The 19500-nt window shown below is 46.7% G+C and overlaps 1 protein-coding gene across 6 annotated transcripts in view; it reads left to right on the top strand.

The window, feature by feature from the left end:
• Window positions 1-719: 719 nt before the first annotated feature.
• LOC137154547 (sodium/glucose cotransporter 1-like) overlaps window positions 720-19500 on the top strand; it is a 40222-nt gene continuing 21441 nt past the window's right edge. For 3 of the 6 annotated variants that reach the window (XM_067550276.1, XM_067550275.1, XM_067550273.1), the window contains exons 1-5: window positions 723-809; window positions 3324-3395; window positions 5829-5933; window positions 7740-7799; window positions 8168-8272. In XM_067550276.1, coding sequence (XP_067406377.1) covers window positions 723-809; window positions 3324-3395; window positions 5829-5933; window positions 7740-7799; window positions 8168-8272 — 429 coding nt within the window. Of the gene's footprint in view, window positions 810-3323; window positions 3396-5828; window positions 5934-7739; window positions 7800-8167; window positions 8273-19500 lie in introns of those variants that run through there. The other 3 variants (XM_067550278.1, XM_067550279.1, XM_067550277.1) reach the window with 2 other exon arrangements.

Below are 19500 nucleotides of genomic sequence, written 5' to 3'. Positions count from 1 at the left end.
CCTTTACACAGCTTTAGCTTTCTACCAGTCTTCTGGAACTTCCGCAGTGTTCTAGGACTTTTTCAAAATCATCATTAACGGTCCAGCAAGCTCCTTCATGGCTCGGACACATCTGTAAATATCTAGATGTAAAAGATCAAAGTGACTTCCTATTGTCTTGTTCCCAGAAATCTTGGGCTGTACCTCCATTGTGTATTCCTGCTAGGATGAGGGATGGCATAGCAGGAGTGTCAGCTCAGAGAACCATGGGATTTCTGTAACTGTCAGGTCACCTTCTTCCTTTGGGCTTGTTAAGCATCCTGTTCTTAAGGAAACAACTCCTCCTATGACCAGATTTACAGGAACCACCACTGCAGAAAGAGTATCTGCAAACAGTGAGGTACATACGCTGAGTATGTTATGTCCAAGCCACTCCTTCCACAGCTCATTGCTTCCCAGACACCTGCTCTTGGGCTACAACTGACTGAGCACCTTCTGCAGCGGATGTGAACTGGGGACTTTCTTTGCCTATGAAAACTGCTGTAATAGGGGAGCAGTTTTTTGGTGGGAATCACCACTCAAGAAAAAGCACTAGCTTCAACTTGCACCACACGGGAAACAATTGAATCCTGAAGTTAAATATTTACAAGACAAAGAGGGACAACAGGGGTTTATCATTATCTCAAGTCTGCCAGAGGTGATATAAGGAGAGGAGAAGGAAAGGAGCCAGAGAAGAAGACAGGATGGACTCCTCCACAAAAATCAATAACCCTGCAGACATCTCGGTCATAGTCATCTATTTCTTGGTAACCCTGGCAGTGGGACTATGGGTACGTCTGGATTTTTTTCCCCTTAATGAGAATGTACCTTATTGGTTTCTAGTATATTAAAATTACAGTTGTATAAATTGCCTGCTGCTTCATTGGGGAGTGGCTTGAAAGGTGGCAGGATGTAGTTTATGTTGGGATTCACTGGGGAAATAGGTGTGAGGCCTGGATTAGGGGATGAGAAGAGGATGGGATGGCTGAGGAGGGGATTCTAGATGGGGTTCAGGTTGAGGATGAAGGAGGGATATCTGTGGGGAGGGACTATAGGAGAGGGCTGATGGATGGAGATCAGGATAATGGTGAAGTGGAGATTTTAGCATATTAGAGTGGGAACCAGTTAAGGAACAGATTGGGGTGGAGGTGGGAATGGGATAGTAGTGGGGGGTGGATGGTTGGGGTGCTGGAGCAGAGGTGACTGCTATAGGAATTCATGATGGGGTAGGAAGTGGGGTGAAGTGTAAGAGGTGGCGTAAATGGGAATTGCAGTGGGGTGGGTAGAAAGATGGGGATGAGTACTAGACTGAGCTGTAAATGGTGAGGATTCGAGTAGCGCTAAAGGTAGTAATGGAGTGGCAGGTGGGGATTGCTGCAGGATGGATATGAAGTGGAGGAGAGCATAGACATGGTCTGGAGAGAAGAGAATAACAGCTTTCCTTCAACAGGACTTCACTGAGTTAGTGCACAGCAGGCTAATGTGGGATAGATCCACACCCTAGCTGTTCGAAAATGATTTGTTAGTATAAACAAGCCCTTAGAGAGAGAACAATTCTTTCACATCTAATGGGTAAAATAAATCTCAGTACTGAAATGTTCAAAGGAAAAGGGCAGATAGTGTTTGTACTGCTTTTGCCTTAGTGGAAAACACTGGTGTGTCCCTTGATGAAAGAGCTGATACCCCTTTCAGGAACAGAGTCTGTATTCTATATGGGGGGAGATCAGAGACTGTTCGTGGGAAATGTTCTGCTAGTCCCTTGAGGAAAGTGCCAACAGTTAACAGACAGTCAGAGAAACCTGCCTTTCAGTGACCTGTGCGCTCCCCTGAAATACAGGAGTCCATGTCGTAGAACAGAGCAGGTAGCTGCAGGCAAAGTCATCCACACTAGCAGCCTGACAGAGGTTTGAAAAGTGATTTGGCTTTTGAGGCACATGAACTAGTTAATGTTTGTTCAGCACTTTGAAGCTGTGAAGTACCTGCACCTCTGGCAGAGTGCCCTGGATGCCAAGGATCTGACTGTACCAGCGAGCCTGTCCATTTATTCCCCCCACAGAGGCCAAATACAGTTGAGGTCCCAGACCTTTCCTGAAAGTACTGCTTTCCTCCAGTGCACCCTGGGGTGCAAGCTACCTCAAAAGGAGCATGGAAGTCTGGGGAGGAGGCAGGATCATGAGCCCCCCTCCCTCCTGCCATCAGCCCACACTAGCCAGCCAGGCTGCCCAGGCTATCCATTGACCCAGAATGCTGCAGCGTGCTCTCCTCTAAGGAGTGGTGTAACAGAAACACTTCCCTTGCATCCTGGGGAGCTGAGGGAGGGAACCAGGCTGGTGCCTTAAAGGCACAATCTGACCTGAAGTATGATTATTGTAATTTATTATTGACTGTAATTCTTTGTAACATGAACTGCTGGGGCAGAAGAGGGCTGGCAGGTGGCATGTCAGGCACTGGAGCATTGAAGTTTCTAGTTGTTTTGAATAGTTGCTAAGAAGCTTAATGTTAAGAGTCTCTATCCACGAATGTTATCCTTTTCCATTAGACAAGTATTGATTCAACTATTGTATGTGGTGAAACATGTCCCTGTTTGTTTATCTTCTTGCTTCTATATTAGGATCAGAGGTCTGGCTCACTTTTGCTTACACCTTCTCTGGGCCTGATCCAAAGGAATGGGAATCCCATTGTCTGCAAAGGGCTTTGGATCAGGCACTGTGGAAAATGTGAGGGAAACTTCCCACAAAGTCACTCCGGACATAGATACAATGAGAATGAGGAAAGTACTCTGTGGACACGAAGAAAGGCTAACAAGTGGAGTGTTGGTAACTTGTCATCTTATCAGAACAGGAAAGGTTAAATTGCCATGCAGTAGATTCCTGTAGGGAAACTCTGAAGCACGCTAACATTGATAAGAAAGCTATCATCATCTCTGGTGCATGAATGTAAAACTCTCTACATCCGCAGGAATGATCCCATGAGTGACAGTTTGCAGGCGAGGCCCTTGGTTAGTGATGCATTCCTTCTGTTTTATTTTTATTGTATAGTTCATTCTATTTTAGCATGTGCAGTGATTTGGGTTGCTGTAATAAAAGTTAAAGCAATAAAGCTTGAATGGTTATTTTACAGATTGGTATAAGAATCATTGCTCAGTGTTTATCAGGTCATATTATTCCCTTCAAAAACTTTCTTCCTTGGCCCTTTCTGGGCATTATATTGGTTCTTCTTTTTCATCAATGCCTTGGTTGTTTATGCCATCAGGCTATAGTTTGCCTGTGAGAGCTGAAAATTTTAATCAGTCACTTTTTTTCCAGGCCATGTTCTTGTCTAACCGAGGGACAGTGGGAGGATTCTTTCTGGCTGAACGTAGCATGGTGTGGTGGCCGGTGAGTTTGCATTATACGCTGTGTGTGTGCATACGTGCGCTTTTGGTTCCCATATACAGTTTATCTGCACGTTTATTGAATGTTTTGTACTTACTACCTTCTCTGGACCCAAACATTTTTGGTTGAGGGCTTGGATCATATGAGGTAATTGCTGTCAGGTACAAGATACTGGGGGGAATTGATTTGTAGGTGTGGTTTTTATGGTGCTGCTGTATTGCCTTCACTGTGGCTGTGCAATCTAGTCTTTTGTTGTAAGATTGCAAGGAGAGAATCCTGGAATGTTCAGAATAAATTACTGATAACAAATCAGAGTTTACATTTGTAATAATAGTACCTGTCACTTATATAGCACATTTCAGCTGTAGATCTGAAATCGCTTTACAGAGGAGGTAAGTATCATTATCCTTGTTTTAAAATGAGGAAACTGAGTCACAGACAGATGAAGTGACTTGCCTAAGGTCACCCAGCAGGCCAGTAGCAGGGCTGAGAATAGAACCCAAGTCTCCTGAGTTAGTCCTTAGCTCTCTCCATTAGGCAACACTCTTTCTATTGAATGAGGCTTCTTGGCAAAGCAGAAATCCTCCTAGACAAATGTGGTGCTGTGATGGAATGCATCTCTGTATTCACACTTTACAAGCCATTGTAATATTCTTTGTACAAAATATGCCTTGTGAGCATTAAAAAGCTAACAACTTGCTGGACAATAATATCTTGATGTAATGTCTGTAGCAATATTATATGTAAAGTTATGAACATAAGCTGAAATTATGACTGAAATGTATCTACCAGACAAGTCTGGGTAGGGGGTATACCTGTTTCTCAAAGACTAAAGACAAGCTCATGTCTCTAGCCAGGTGATCAAAGTTGATTGGCAATCACCAGTCAAGTGGCCATCCTTTGGCAGCGAAGGGGTGCAGGAACAGATAGATTAGCATTTTAACAAACAAGGAACCTCTTTCACAATGAGACTCCATGCCTCCATCTCCAAAGCTTTGAAGGAACTTTATCTAGGGTTGACCCTCAGGAAAATGCATCCCCATTGTTATGTTTCTTACCCTTGGATGTATATATATATATATATATATATATATATATATACCTCCTATCTGTGGTTTCCATTTCATGCATCTGACGAAGTGGGTTGCAGCCCACGAAAGCTTATGCCCTCAGAAATTTGTTAGTCTTTAAGGTGCTACAGGACTCGCGTTGTTTTTGCTGTATACAGACTAACACGGCTACCCCTCTGAATCATTTGAAAAACATTCCTTGTTCCTTTTCCCTTCAGCTGGAGAAAGCTTTTAGAAAGAACCCGCCCTCTCCCTCTTGACTGTCAATCTCTTAAATGGTATTAAAGTTGGTAATAACTCTTTTTGGTGGGAAAAGAGAGGAAGTTAGTTGAGATGGGCTGGAATTTTTATTTAAAGTCTGGGGCCTTGGTTGGAAAGTGGAGAGGAAGTCCAGGATTGAACGGTCATGGGACAATAAATCCCTCCTCTTTGCCACAGAAAGGTGTTTCATCTTTATAATTAGCTTACTCTTCCACTTTGACTCATTCACTGATGCCACTAGTGTTTGTTACATCACAAATCATTACTATGGAAACACTTATGGTGGCATAAACAAGTTAGGTTTCTCCAGGGCAGGAATGATTGCCATTGAAAAAGTGTGAGGAAATCCAGGATTGAACAAACACAGACAAAAATTCTCTGTAGCTCTGAGAGAGCTGCTTTCTTCCAGTCTTTGTGCAAAGGAATATGAGATCACTGTGAAGAAATAAGGGGAAAGTGGGGATGAGGAAAGAAGTTATCTAATTCTCTGTTCCGTTTTGTTACTTGCATGGCATATCTTGCATAGAAAGCCTGGCAGGAAGAACTATCTAGTGATTAAAGCACAGGACAGACAGTCAGAAGCTATAGATTAAATTACTGGCTGTGACATTGACACTAACATGAGGCTGATTTTCTGTATTAATCTGATTTTCCTGACAGGGGCACAAATCAGCCACTTGTCCCTGGAACAGGATAGATGTGTCACATCAGCCTTTTGTGCTAGCTGCCAGGACCTCTAGCCAAGATCATTGGCTGCTCATTCTGGAATACATCACCCACATATTAGTTGGAAAAAGTTCTTCAAAGTGTTGACATTCTGTATGGGCAGAGACTACGTGGAGGAGGGAGTTTTATCATTCATCTGTATCCCCTCTGGTTGAAATAATATGCAATGTCCTGCTCAGTCTTCCTTGCCTGTAGGGATTATGGCTGTGGTGTTGGGTTTTAAGATGAAAAATCAGGCACATAGTGATGGCAGGTAGGAAATCCCAAAACACCAAATAAGCATGAGTTTTTAAGATATTTGTCACATATACAGCTCTTACTTTAGCCAGGGCCTGCACCAGGATCTTTGACCCAAGTCTGTTCTTCTCTCTGTTTTCAGATTGGTGCTTCTCTGTTTGCCAGTAACATTGGCAGTGGGCACTTTGTGGGCTTGGCAGGAACAGGAGCGGCTGCAGGAATCGCCATTGCAGGATTTGAATGGAACGTAAGTGGCACACATTTAAATAAATATTATAACCTCAGAGGTATCCAAAGAGGTTTTTAGACCACACTGTCTAAAGACCCAACTATCTTTAATGCCATCAGAGCACTCTCCCAGCACCTGTCTCCCTTAGGGCTGGCGACTGGCAGCACCACCCACCATAAGAACACTTTGTGTCTATTCCCATTTCCCCAGCCTGTCTCACCACTCCACCTGCAGCCCAGCCAGTGGGGGGAGAAAAGCCCATTATTATATTGGGAAATGAGTTTTTCAGGGAGTTTCTCTCTCTCTCTAAATATATTGGTGATTTCCCCCCCATCTAGTCATGTCCTTTGATTGCCTTTTAAATGCTTATAAACAGCATCTCCAGATATCAGGGCATCAGGGAAAGGACAGCTTTTCTGACCTCGTCTGTATCATTTTTGCTGAGAGTTTGCTGTGTGGGTAGGGGGAGAAAAGTAGTTTGCTTTCCTCCAGGCAGTGAAGAATTTCCCTTCACCCTCTACTTCATGTTTGTCTTCTCATTCCCCTCTCACTAAGGGACAGCAGTGAAGGAGTTCAGAGGCTACCTCCTAATCTGCCTTCAATGCTGTTCTGTTCTCAGCCTGCTGGGAGCAGACCCTGTCCTATAACCAAACTCCTCACTTGATTAAAATTACTATGGCTACTGTCTGGAGGGTGGCAGAAGGACCATAAAGGTTTGGAAAAAGGTCTGAGGGAGAGAGCTGAGACGGAAGCTAATGTTCCCCATCTCCTCAGTCAGCTTACCTGTAGCCCTCCATGGATTCAGTATCAGAGCTCATGTATGTACAGCCAGGAGGAAATGTTAGGAGTTGGGGAACAGCCCCTTTATGCTGTATTTCCCTTCTCAGCTCACCTGGTTTTAAGTTGCAATTTGCATCGTATGTCCCTGCTGCCCTGAATAGCATTAGCTTCTCCTCCATCAGTACTCCTGCAGAAGGCAGGTCAATTACACCTGCATTTTATCTAAAGAAGTGGACTAGTCTGGTGGGTGATATGGGTATGGAAGTAAGTTCCCCTCTCCAACATCTTGGGCTAGCTAAGCTAATCACAGATGAGACATGACCATAACACACTTGGATTTGGGGATGGAATGTTTCCTTTACTGGTGGCTGCTTGGAGACCGGATTGAGGGACTAGTAAAGGGGGCCAGAGCAGCCCTAGACTTACTTATAGTTTCCTGGTGGTAGCAATAGCTATCTGCCACCATACAAAGGCTTCTGTGGGCTTCTGGTATTCTAACCACCATGTTGTCTAGGCTTGCTCTGGGCAAGGCTAGATGAAACAGTAAAACACCTGTGCCCAGAGTACACTAATGCTCTGGTGGTTTCTACTGCTAGTGGAGCTGCAGTGGGATAGTGCAAAAGAAGGCAATTTTAAGAGCAGTGTTAGCATAGACACACTACAAACGTATTTCCCATGGACAGACCTGGGGCAAATACTGAAGCAATCTTCTTTTTGATACTCCAGTAAGTCTGCTGCAATGGAGGACTCTTCCTCAGGTGCTTCTATCAGACACCTGGGGTGAAATCCTAGCCCCATTCAACTCAATGGCAAAACTCCCATTGACTTTAATAAGGCCAGGATTGTTGTTGTTAACTCCAGAACCCCTGGAGTTCCAACTGTAAAATGCAAGACAAGTAGAAAGAATGAGGACAGGGCCCCCTGAATTGGCCATCGTTTTACTCTCTGCAATGATTATGGTTGGCATCAAGTCTCATACATGGCCTCAGAAAGTGCTGGTGACAGGACAAGAGGCTAATTCAGCTGTTCTTTCCTTGGTTACAGGCCCTGATAATTTTGTTTGCTCTTGGCTGGTTGTTTGTACCCATCTACATCAAGGCTGGGGTAAGTACGAACCCTAGGTTATGCATTTTTGTGTTCCATTTTAATCTTTCCATTTCATCCTACTGGATATGGGTCTAATGCCATCACAAAACCATTCTCAATGGGAAGAGAGATCTGAATGTGTCAGGCACTCTATGTAGGTTAAGTCTGTATGTGTTTAAACAACGAGATCTCTTTGTCTTTGAGATCCCAACATGACGAGCATCTGTCAGACTCTGCCTTTCTGTGCTTCTTGGAGGCCCCTGCCCCTAGCCATCTGCATTTCTAGTGTACATATCAGTGTGGTATCTGAGTGGCAGAGCTTGCTGATGAGCTATGGTAGTTGTCTGTTGCTCATAGTGTGAATTATTCTCTTTCTTCCTCTGCAGGTGGTGACAATGCCAGAATATCTCAAGAAGCGGTTTGGTGGCCGACGGATTCAGATGTATCTGTCAGTCCTTTCGCTGCTCCTCTATATTTTCACCAAGATCTCAGTGAGTTAAGCCTTTCCAGTTCTTCTATTCTGCATCCATCCCTTTAGCTAAGTCAAGTTCTTATGTGTATTATTATTTTACACTTGGATGAAAGCTCTCTACTTGTCTCTCCTTCAGTGCCTTGGTTTAAATTAGGTAGGTAAACGTTTGTTTCCATGTTGTCACTCTTCCTTCTAGCAGTGCTATCCATCCAAATCAGCTCTACAGATCGAAGCGTGTCTGTGCCTTTTGGAATATACCAGGGGACTTTTTCTCTAGATGTTTATGATTTAGCTTCCTTTTTCGAGGATATTGTTTCCACATGTGCTCCTCTCTGGAACAGGTCAGGTGGGCTGGAGCCTTGTACTACACGCAGTATGCTTCATCTCAGGTATCAGTGACAGACACTGAAGAGAAGGTCTCAAGCTATTAGTTAGCACCCAGTTCTCCAAGGGTAACTATTGCTGCTTCTTACCCAGGAACATTCACCCTCTCCATTTAGGCATTTCGTTTTAGAGCCTCCTCTCTAAGTTCTCCCATTCTGACTTCTGGGCCAGATTCTTCTGCCGCAGTAACTCTCTTTGGCTCCCATGGGAGAAAAGGGGCCTTGGGTTTTTGTCCTCACTTTCACACTCATCCTTCCATCAGTTTCCTCCGCTGAACTTGCAACTTGTTAGGACTAATGAAACAAAAGTGAGAAACGAGAGGAAGACAGGTGGAGAGAAGAGAGAGAGAGGGGTTAGAAAATAAAGGACTGGGATAGGCAAGGAGAGGAAGGGAGGGAAGAGGAGAGAGTCTGTCTGTGGATCAGGTTGAGCTATGAAGCATAACTACCTAGGGCATTGCAGTAGCAATGGGAGCTGTGATTTTCCACCCCTTTTGAAACCATTAAATCTCCATCCAAGTCCACGGGTCAGGCAGACCTGGATCTGTTGTTTTCCTGCAGTTGCCATGGGAGGTTACTCTTTGCCCTCTGCATAGGAGCTGAGTGATAATAGTCCAGTGTAACCTAAAAGAGCTGGCTTTTTGCTTTCATTCTCACATGCTTACAATAACTGATTCTAACCAATGTTATAAATTAAACAGGCTGGGACTATGGAGAACCCCCAAGTTGGATTTTTGGTTTCTGTTTTCATTCCTGTAACATTTATTTCAGTGAGGAGCTGTCAGCATAACTGTGTTTTATATGTAGCTGTAATTGGAAATGTTGCACCCATTTCACAGGGTGTGGTATTGTTAGCACATAGGCATAGAGTTCCAGGCATCCCTTATGTATGTAACTGTTAGCTTTACTTTGCAAAGCTTTATGGGACTTATGTTAATAGAAGACAATACAGAATTACTAGTATGTAGAGTTTTATATTGCTTATAGAGTGAAAATATGTTTGAACGTGACCTAGTTTAATAACCTGTTTTTAAGGTTGTTTTTATGCCTGTGATTGGCTAATGAAGTTGTAACTAAAACCAAAATGAAGGACTTATACAGTGAAAATGTATGAGGAGACATGATTCACCTTGTAAGTGCATCACCACAATATGACATTAATACATGATTGGACAATGTATAAGACTTTCCAAACCACAAAGGACAAGATGAAATGATTAGTTAAAAACATATTGTTAAGCAGGTTAAAACTGAAATATGGGGTATAATGGAATATAACATTTGTTATTGATTGGATAATCATAGTTACATAACTAAACACTGTGTAGAAAGAAATAACGGGTACAAGTGTAAAAGAAATTGGACCAATGGAGCTGACAACCACTGGAACCTGGATTAGTGAGTTGCCTCTCTATATTGTGCTGATTAACCCTAGATGTTTAATATTTGATTAACAAACAAATTGAACTGAAGTGTCATTTAATTAATGATCAAACAGAATCCATTCTTAGAATTTGGCACTGACATCAATAGTGGTATCAGTTCAGCCCAGTTAAAGCATGGTTGCAACCTAATTAATCAATTAATGATCTGGAGGATGGGGTAGATTGCACCCTCAGCAAGTTTGCGGACGACATTAAGCTGGGGGGAGTGGTAGATACCCTGGAGGGTAGGGATAGGATACAGAGTGACCTAAACAAACTGGAGGATTGGGCCAAAAGAAATCTAATGAGGTTCAACAAGGACAAGTGCAGAGTCCTTCACTTAGGAAGGAAGAATCCCATGCACAGCTATAGACTGGGGACCGACGAGCTGGGCAGCAACTCTGCAGAAAAGGACCTGGGGGTAACAGTGGATAAAAAGCTGGATATGAGTCAGCAGTGTGCCCTGGTTGTCAAGAAGGCTAATGGCATATTGGGCTGCATTAGGAGGGGCATTGCCAGCAGGTCACGGGAAGTGATTATTCCCCTCTATTCGGCATTGGTGAGGCCGCATTTAGAATATTGTGTCCAGTTTTGAATACAACATAATACAGTACTGATAGCAAAACACTAAAACAATAAGCAGTCACTACTTCTTTACAAAGGACTCCATATTTCAGAACAGGGGGGTGGTTCACTCTTGTTAGGTGAGATTTATATAACTGACCCCTGGATTTATGTATCTGAGGTATTTCCAGACTGAAATGGACTGAAAAGGTAAAGATTCATACATAAAAGTTACAGCCATGGAATGTCTACAGATGGCATGTACGGCTCTCAGTTGTAAAGTTTCGGAGATGAGGGAACAGAATAAGAAATTGAAACGGTAGATGGAAAATATAGGCGACGTTAATATGTCCCTAGCTCATAGATTGGAAGAGACTAAAAGGGAAATACAGACATGACAGGGAGGAGGTGAGGGAGAGAATAGAGAGAAGATGCAGTTACCATGGCAGGCAGAGAACCTTAAAAGTGCCTATAGTGGTTGAAGAACAGCTCACCGCAGCATGTCAAGGCACTCTGATCCTAGTATGCGTAATCAGGGACAAGAGGATCTGCAAGAGTAGCTTTGAGTATTGAGAGGGCAAATGGCAGCAGCTGGTCATGAGGGTTCTTCCTCTGCACCTCCTTATCTGGGTCTGCCTGAGGAGGATGACTGGGAAGGTTAGTACCAGGAATGTGATTTGGAATATGATGATTAGGGCCCTACCAAATTCACAGTCAATTTTGGTAAATTTCATGGTCATAGCATTTAAAAAATCTTAAATGTCGTGGTGTAACTGTGGGCATCCCAACCCAAAGGGTGGCCTCAGAGGGGTGGGGTGGGGGGGTTGCAAGGCTATTGTAGGGGGGTCGTGGTATTGCCACCCTTATTTCTGCGCTGCCTTCAGAACTGGGTGCCCAGCCAATAGCTGCCACTCTCCGGCCACCCAGCTCTGAAAGCAGTGCAGAAGTAAGGGTGGCAATACTGCAACCCCCTTTTGGGTCAGGACCCCAGTTTGAGAAATGCAGGTCTCTCTGTATAGTATAGGGTAAGAGTACACAAAAGACCAGAAGTCACAGGGGAGACCAGATTTCATGGTTATGACACGATTTTCATGGCCGTGAATTTGGTAGGGTTCTAATGATGACCCATGGTTAGACAACTTATGGGAAAGCCCTAAGTGAGCATTGATGGTGGCAGCTGATGGAGTTAAGAAAAAGAAGGGACAGAAAGGAGGTTCTCCAGGGAGAAAGGCTAATATCAGAGCTGCTCCCCGATACCACCAGAAGACCTGGAGGAGCAGAGTCTTGTCAGGGGAATTTGGGTAACAGTCTAAAGGAAAGTTCAGATGGAGAGGGAAATATGCTTGATGTTCTCCCAGGTCCCTTGACCAAAATAGAAGCATTAACCTTTGTAGCCCTGCATGTTGGAATATGCAGACAGGTGATTCTACCATTCTGCTTGCTAGCAGGGTTAAATAGCACGCAGGGTTGTATCATCTTAATCAGGCACATTTTATTTAATACGTTACAAATGACTGATAAAGCTGCCTGGGATGCGCTCCCCAAAGACTGTTGTTTAACAACACTGTTAGAAAGTTTTCTCCATCCAGGACAAACTGGAATAACACCCGTAGCTAATATTAAATAGTCTCTGGGAGAGCATCCCATGAACTACCGTGGTTATTGACACTTCTGCTTCAGAGTGCATAAGAACTCCCTTCTCTTGATCCTCTAACATGTTAAAGAAGACGTAGTTATTGACACTTCTGCTTCAGAGTGCATGTGCACAGTGCCACTCACAGCACCAGCCATGGTGAGCAAGGCCTGCTGGGGTGAGGGAAAGGAGGAAGGAATCGTTCATCTGCCTGAAACTGAATGTAGGGGAATGGCTCTGAATACTGGCACCATATTCCACAGGCTGTGGTGATTTCTCACTTCTGAGGTAATAAAGAAACAGAGAGCACATCTGCTGCCGGTGTCCCTTAGCTGTCCATATGCTGCTAGCCTGTATACTGCAATGGTGCTGGCCAAAGTTATCGCTGATGGGTGTGGGAACGTGTCCTACCATGGAGGAAAAAATAAGGCTGCCATCCCTGGAAATCTTCAGGAAAAGACTGCAGAGTACCTCTATGAAAGTTTCATCAAGATCTATCAGGAAGATTCAAGGGACATCCCTGGGTACATAAACTGCTCCACATGCCTCCCCTTGCCTAACTCTACTGGGGAATGAAAAGTAGATGATAATGCTACCTCTCTTTGGTGTACCATTACCTCTTCTAGTACAGGTCGATAGCTGTGTCCTGTTAAGTTGGGGATGCCATCACTACATCATTGTAATGGGAAATACAATTACACACTTACCTGATGTTCTTCTTTGAGTGCTTGCTCATGTCAATTCCATTCCAGGTATGTGTGTGTCTCTGTGCATGGTTACCGGATTTTTTTCTCCCCTTAGCAGTAGCCGTAGGGCCAGCTCTGGTGCCCCCTGGAGTCCCACACACAAGCCACGGTATATGAGGTACCACCGGCCCTACGCCCCCTCAATTCCTTCTTTCCGACACTGACTGTTGCTGGAACTTTGCTTTCTTGCTTGCTACTGCCCCTGTTTCTTATAGTTACTGATTAGGTTAATTAGGTAGTTCTTTTGTTAGCTAAGTACTGTAGTTAGTTAGTGTTAAGCAGTCCCGTTAGGGACTTCTGCCTGGAAGCTGGGTATGCAACAAGCCCTTCCTGCTCAGCGACACCCACGACAGTTGCTTAAAGTGTTTGGGGGAATTGTACAGGAAGTATAAGTGCAGGATTTGCAAGGGCTTTAGGCTGAGAACTCAAAAATAGAGGGAGATCCACCTGAAGGTTCTTCTCATGGAAGCAGTGCTGAGATCGATGTCGGAACCGCCACATTCCACCTCGGTGCTGAGTACATCATCGGTGCAGAGTGCCCCAGAGGCATCACGGCACTACCCTTCTTCCCCACCAAGAAAGAGGCAGAAGAAGCAATGCCCAGACAAGGACTGCTCCCCTGCACCAAAGAAGACCAGGGATGCAGGGTCAAGTGAGAGCCCCACATTGGTCCAACCGGCTGTGCCGAGGCACCCGGAGCAGGACTTGCCCTTTAGGGCTCCGAGCCCTCTGTGGGAGCCACCCCCAACTCTGGGGAGTGGAAGAGGGACCATCCAGCTCACAGTGCCGTCACCACCGGAGGTGTTTCAGGCGGCGAGAGTCCTGCTGGCTCTCCCCTTGCCGCCCACTCTGAAGCCTACTTTGGTGCCAAGAAGAGATAAGGCTCCAATTTCAAAGGAGAAGACTGTGATGGGACCTCCTCATTGGCTGCATCAGTCGCCTGAGCCTCGAGGTGCATCACCTCAGAACTGGTCTCCAAGGAGATGGTCTCCGCCGGCAAGACACAGATCCCTGGGATTGCACTCACTGTCACCGGCACCGGGTTGATCGCTGATGACTGAGTGGTATTGTCCGAGGTCTCCAGGTCAAAGATGGTCTCCAATGAGGAAATGCGGCCAATCTTGGTTTCCAGCACGGAGGAGCTCGATGCGGCACCGAACCCGCTCTCTGACACCGAGGTCCCCGGAGGCAGAGCAGCGCCATTCCCAGTCCCCGGCACTGAGGGACTCCCTCACAATGGTCAGGTGTCGAAGCCTGGAGGCAGTCGGCACTGTCATAGATCTCTGGCAGCGGGGCGCTCTTTTACTTCCCGGCATGAGTCCCCATGGTACTGAATTGGGCAGTCCCATCACCAGTCCTCGATGTCCCATTCCCTGACATCCCATGTGCGTCGTCATGCCGCAGACCGCAATGGTTCTAAGGGGTCAAGATGCCGGTCACTGTCACCCAGGCGCTGGCAGGAGTCACCACAAGACAGCCGGAGGGAGTCAGCAGGAACCCCTCCATGGTTCTCGGCTAGCGACTCTTATCCTTGGGGGAGGCAGGCCCACTGCCCACTCAAGCCACCGCCACGGCCCAAAAACCTGAGGCCAAGGCCCAAGACCCTCACCATTGGGCTGGCCCCAGGAGCAATGGCCCACGCAATGGCTATATTGGAACCCATGGGGGTTCCCCATTGCTCCAGGTCCATATTCCTACCTGTCGTCAGAGAAATGATCGACAGTCCCAGTGGCTCCAGAAGGGGTTTGGAACTCAGGATCAGATGTGGACTCTGACCACCAGGGAGGGTCTTCAGCATCTATGGCCCCACCGCAGAGAAATATGCCACCACCCCCTGCGCCGGTGCAGTTGTCCTCTTCATCCCCAGATGAGGCAACCACAGTGAGCCCATCTGTCCCGCTGGATGATTTTAGAGCCCACCAGGAGCTCCTTAAGAGGGTGGCCTCTAATTTGGGCTTGGAAAGGGAGGAGATTAAAGAAACCACAGATGACCTGTTCAATGTCCTGGCAGCCCTGGCACCAGCCTGGTTCGCACTGCCAGTTCATGAAGGGGTTCTCAAGTTGGTTAAGGGCCTGTGGCAAACCCCATTGTCACTGCCACCAACTTCCAAAAGGGCTGAGAAAAAATTCTTACATCCCTGCAAAGAGATTTGAGTATCCTTTCACTCACCCTTCACTGGGGCTGTAAATGAGAGGGGCAAGGTCAGTCCAGATTCACGCCAAAAAACATGGACTACAAAAAGTTAGACTTGTTTGGCAGGAAGGTTTATTCTATGGCAAGCCTTCAGTTTAGAATTGCTAATCAACAGGCGTTGCTAGGGAGGTACAATTACAACCTCTGGGACTCCCTTAAGTGCTTTGGCAAGGCTTTACCTCAACAGCAAGCGCTGGACCTTACAACCATCCTGGAGGAAGGTAGAACAATGACCAGAGCCACCCTGCAGGCAGCCTCGGACGCGGCAGACTTTGTGGCAAGAGCTATGGCTTTGGCTGTGGCCATGTACCGGTGCTCATGGCTGCAGTCGTCAGGTCTGTCCCAAGAAGTGCAGCAATCCATCGAGGACCTTCCATTTGATGGGAGTGCACTTTTTTCAGACCAGACGGCTGCCAAGCTTCACGGGTTGAAGGACTCAAGGGCCATCCTGTGTTCGCTGGCCTTTACACACCTCTGGCCAAAAGAAGGCAGTTCTGCCTGCAGCAGCAGCCCAAATACCCGGCCCTGCGCTTTGGTGCCTACAGAAGGAGAGACAGGGATAGGAGCTTCACAAGGTACCGACGGGCCCATCCTCCTCATCAGCTCATCAACCGGGCCCCTCCCGGAGCTCCAGTGGACAGTGCAAGCCATTTTAATGGTGTGCCTGAGGACGGCTTCCCAGTTTCCAGTCAGGATCCTCCTACCCTGCAATTCCTGAACTGTCTCACCCCCTTTCTTCCTGAATGGGCTCATATTACGTCAGACCGATGGGTCCTTGGAATCATCGCAGCTGGCTACACCCTACAGTTTTCTTCCTCTCTGCCCCACAATCCTCCTTCCATGTCCCTCATCAGGGACCACTCCCACGAGCAACTCCTTGTGCAAGAGGTGGAGAGCCTCCTCCAAGTGGGGGCTGTGGATGAAGTCCCATTGGACATGAGGGGAAAGGGGTTTTATTCCCGGGACTTCTTCATCACCAAGGCAAAAGGGGGGGCTCAGACCCGTTTTAGACCTGTGCAGGTTGAACAAATACCTCAAAAGGCTCAAGTTCCGCATAGTCTCCCTAGCCTCCATTATCCTCTCCCTGGATCCAGCAGACTGGTATGCTGCCCTCAACCTGAAGGATGCATATTTTCATATTACAATATTTCCCGAGCACAGACGGTTTCTCCAATTTGTAGTGGGGTTATTCCCCTTTTCAGTTTATGGCCCTCCCCTTTGGCCTGCCTTCTGCTGCACAAAGTGCATGGCAGTCATAGCTGCACATCTCAGACAACAGGGCATGCAAATGTACTGTATCTGGATGACTGGCTGATCAAAGGTAGGTCCCAGTTTCAGGTCCAGACCAGTCTTGACTTGGTACAGGCCATCTGTCATTGCCTAGGCCTGCTGGTGAACGAACAGAAGTCCATACCAGTACCAGTTCAGAGAATAGAATTAATCTGGGCTGTTCTCAACTCCACGCAAGCCAGGGCTTTTCTGTTACAGCCATGTTCAAAGCCATGTCGAGCCTTATCATGCACCTTTGCACATATCCCCTTATGATGGCTTGGACTTGCTTGCAGCTGATGGGTCACATGGCAGCTTGCATGTATGTGGTACGCCACATGCATCTAAGATTCAGACTGCTCCAGTCATGGCTGTCATCGGTGTACACACTGAGAAGACACTCCTTGGATAGAGTGGTCATCATACCTCCGCAAGTCCTCTCCTCCCTAAGTTGGTGATTAGACCCTCAGTCAGTCATGCGAGGGATGCCTTTCGAAGAACTGGTTCCCTCAGTCATCCTGATATTGGACGTTTTGGACTTGGGGTGAGGGACATATATCAGCTCCAATCACAGTACCCAAGGGATCTGGACAAAGGAAGACCGTGGCTTGCACATAAATATCAGGGAGCTCAGGGCAATATGGTTGGCATGCGGAGTGTTCCTTCCCCTTCTGATGGGCAAGGTGGTCCAGGTTCTGATGGACAACACTGCCACAATGTATTAAATCAACAGGCAGGGCGGGGCCCGCTCCCTGGCCCTGTGCCAGAAGGCAGTGTGTCTGTTGGACTTCGCGATAAGACACAATATACACTTGGTGACTTCCCATCTACCCGGTATCAAAAATGCCACAGTGAACCGCCTCAGCAAGTCCATCTTACCCTGCCATGAATGGTCATTCCATCTGAAGATGGTTGACCTGATCTTCTGAAAGTGGGGGTTTCCCCAAGTGGACCTCTTTGCTTCCAAACTGAACAAGAAGTTACATTCACGGACTTGATGAAGAGGCGCTGTCCAGTGCCTTTCTTCTTCCATGGTCAAGAATGCCTTTCCACCCATACCGCTGATTCTCAAGGTCCTGTTAAAAATCAAGAGGGACAAGGTGGATGTCATCCTCATACTGCCCACCTGGCTGCGGCAACATTGGTTCGCAATGTTGCTAGAGCTGTCGATTGCCCCTCTGCTAGGGTTGCACATTAGCACTATCTCCTCTCCCAGGACTAGGGACAGTTGTTGTATCTGGACCTGCCTCGCTCTACACCTGACTGCATGGAGGCTGAGTGGCTGAAGCCGGAGGAACAAGCTTGTTCTTCTCAGATGCAACAAATTCTAATGGTTAGAGAAAACCCTCCACTAGAGCATCGTATCTAGCCAAGTGGAAACGGTTTACCTGCTCGGCGTCATCCTGGGAAGTCTCGGCCCAGCAGACTTAGATCCAGACTGTTTTAGACTACCTGTTACATCTTAAGCTCCAAGGCCTAGCTATCTCCTTACTGAAGGTGCTCTGGTGGCTATTTCTGCCTTTCATCCCCCAATTCAAGGGAAATCAGTTTTTTCCCATAACATAGCAATTAGGTTCCTGAAGGGCATAGAGAAGTTCTACCCTCACGTTAGGGATCCATTACCTCCCTGGGATCTAAATCTGGTTCTCTCCAGACTCACGGGGGCCCCATTCGAGCCCTTGGCAACTTGCCCTTTATTGTTGCCGTCCTGGTCGCAATTACCTCGGCTAGAAGGGTATCTGAGATTAGGGCATTTACCTCAGAGCCATCTTACACAGCCTTCTATAAGGATAAGGTCCAATTGTGGCCTCACCCAGCCTTCCTGCCCAAGGTAGTGTCCCAATTTCAGTTTAATCAAAATATTTTCCTGCTCATGCTTCAGAAGAGGAATGACGATGGCACACGCTCCACGTATGTGGAGCCGTAGCATTTTACATTGAATGGATGAAACTTTTCCGTAAGTCCACGCAGCTTTTCATGGCAGTGGCTGATAGGAGAAAGGCACACCTGTTTCTACTCAGCGGATCTCCTCTTGGATAACCTCCTGCATTACGTTCTGCTACAAGCAGGCAAAGGTGCCTCTTCCGGGAATTATCACAGTCCATTCTATCGGAGTGCAGGCTTTGTCGTCGTCGTTTCTGGTGCAGGTGCCCATTCAAGACATATGTAAAGCTGCTACTTATTCATCGGTGCACACTTTCACCACCCACTACACCATGGTTCAACAGGCATGAACGAAGCCAGCTTTGGCAAGGCAGTGCTGCAAACTGCTCACCGATAAACTCCAAACCCACCTCCAAGGCATTGCTTGTCAGTCACTTAGAATGGAATCGACAGGAGCAAGCCCTCAAAGAAGAAAAGACGATTACTTACCTTGTAACTGTTGTTTTTTGAGATGCGTTGCTCATGTCCATTCCATCACCAGCCCCCGCTGTCGGAGTTGACGGCAAGAAGGAACAGAGGGGGCGTAAGGCCAGCGGCACCTCGTATACCACGGCATGTGCGTGGGACTCCAGAGGGCGCCGGAGGGGAAAAAATTCCAGTAACCATGCACGGAGGCAGGCACACACCTATAATGGAATGGACATGAGCAACACATCTCGAAGAACAACAGTTACAAGGTAAGTAACCATCTTTTCCTTCCCCAGCATCAGGCTCACCTGTGCTCAATGGCCGGGACTGACTGAATTGCAGTGGAGTCTCAAACAGGTACTGGCTAGTGGCATAGCTAGTTGCATGTCGCCCGTCCTCCTCCTCGTCCTTGTCTTCTCTCTTCACAGCAGGAGCCTGTTACTCAGCCTTGTCAGACGTATTCATGGTAGTCTGCGGGGTGGTAGTGAGGTTTCTGCCACATATGGCAGTTCTTCTTAAAAGTACCTGGTCTGTGGCTTGGCGCCAGATTGACTGTTTGCCACCCTAGTCTTCTGATATGCCTGACACGGTTCCTTAACTTTCACATGGCACTACTGTTGATTCCTCTCATACCCCTTCTCCAGCATCCCCAGAGGAATCTGCTCATAGATGTTGACATTTC

Source organism: Emydura macquarii, unplaced genomic scaffold (genome assembly GCF_026122565.2).
Source record: "Emydura macquarii macquarii isolate MOO-44397 ecotype Brisbane River unplaced genomic scaffold, CSIRO-AGI_Emac_v2 contig_1254, whole genome shotgun sequence".
Lineage (NCBI taxonomy): Eukaryota > Metazoa > Chordata > Testudines > Chelidae > Emydura > Emydura macquarii.
The sequence above is the reverse complement of the archived record's forward strand: the minus strand, read 5'-3'. Positions and strand labels throughout refer to the sequence as shown.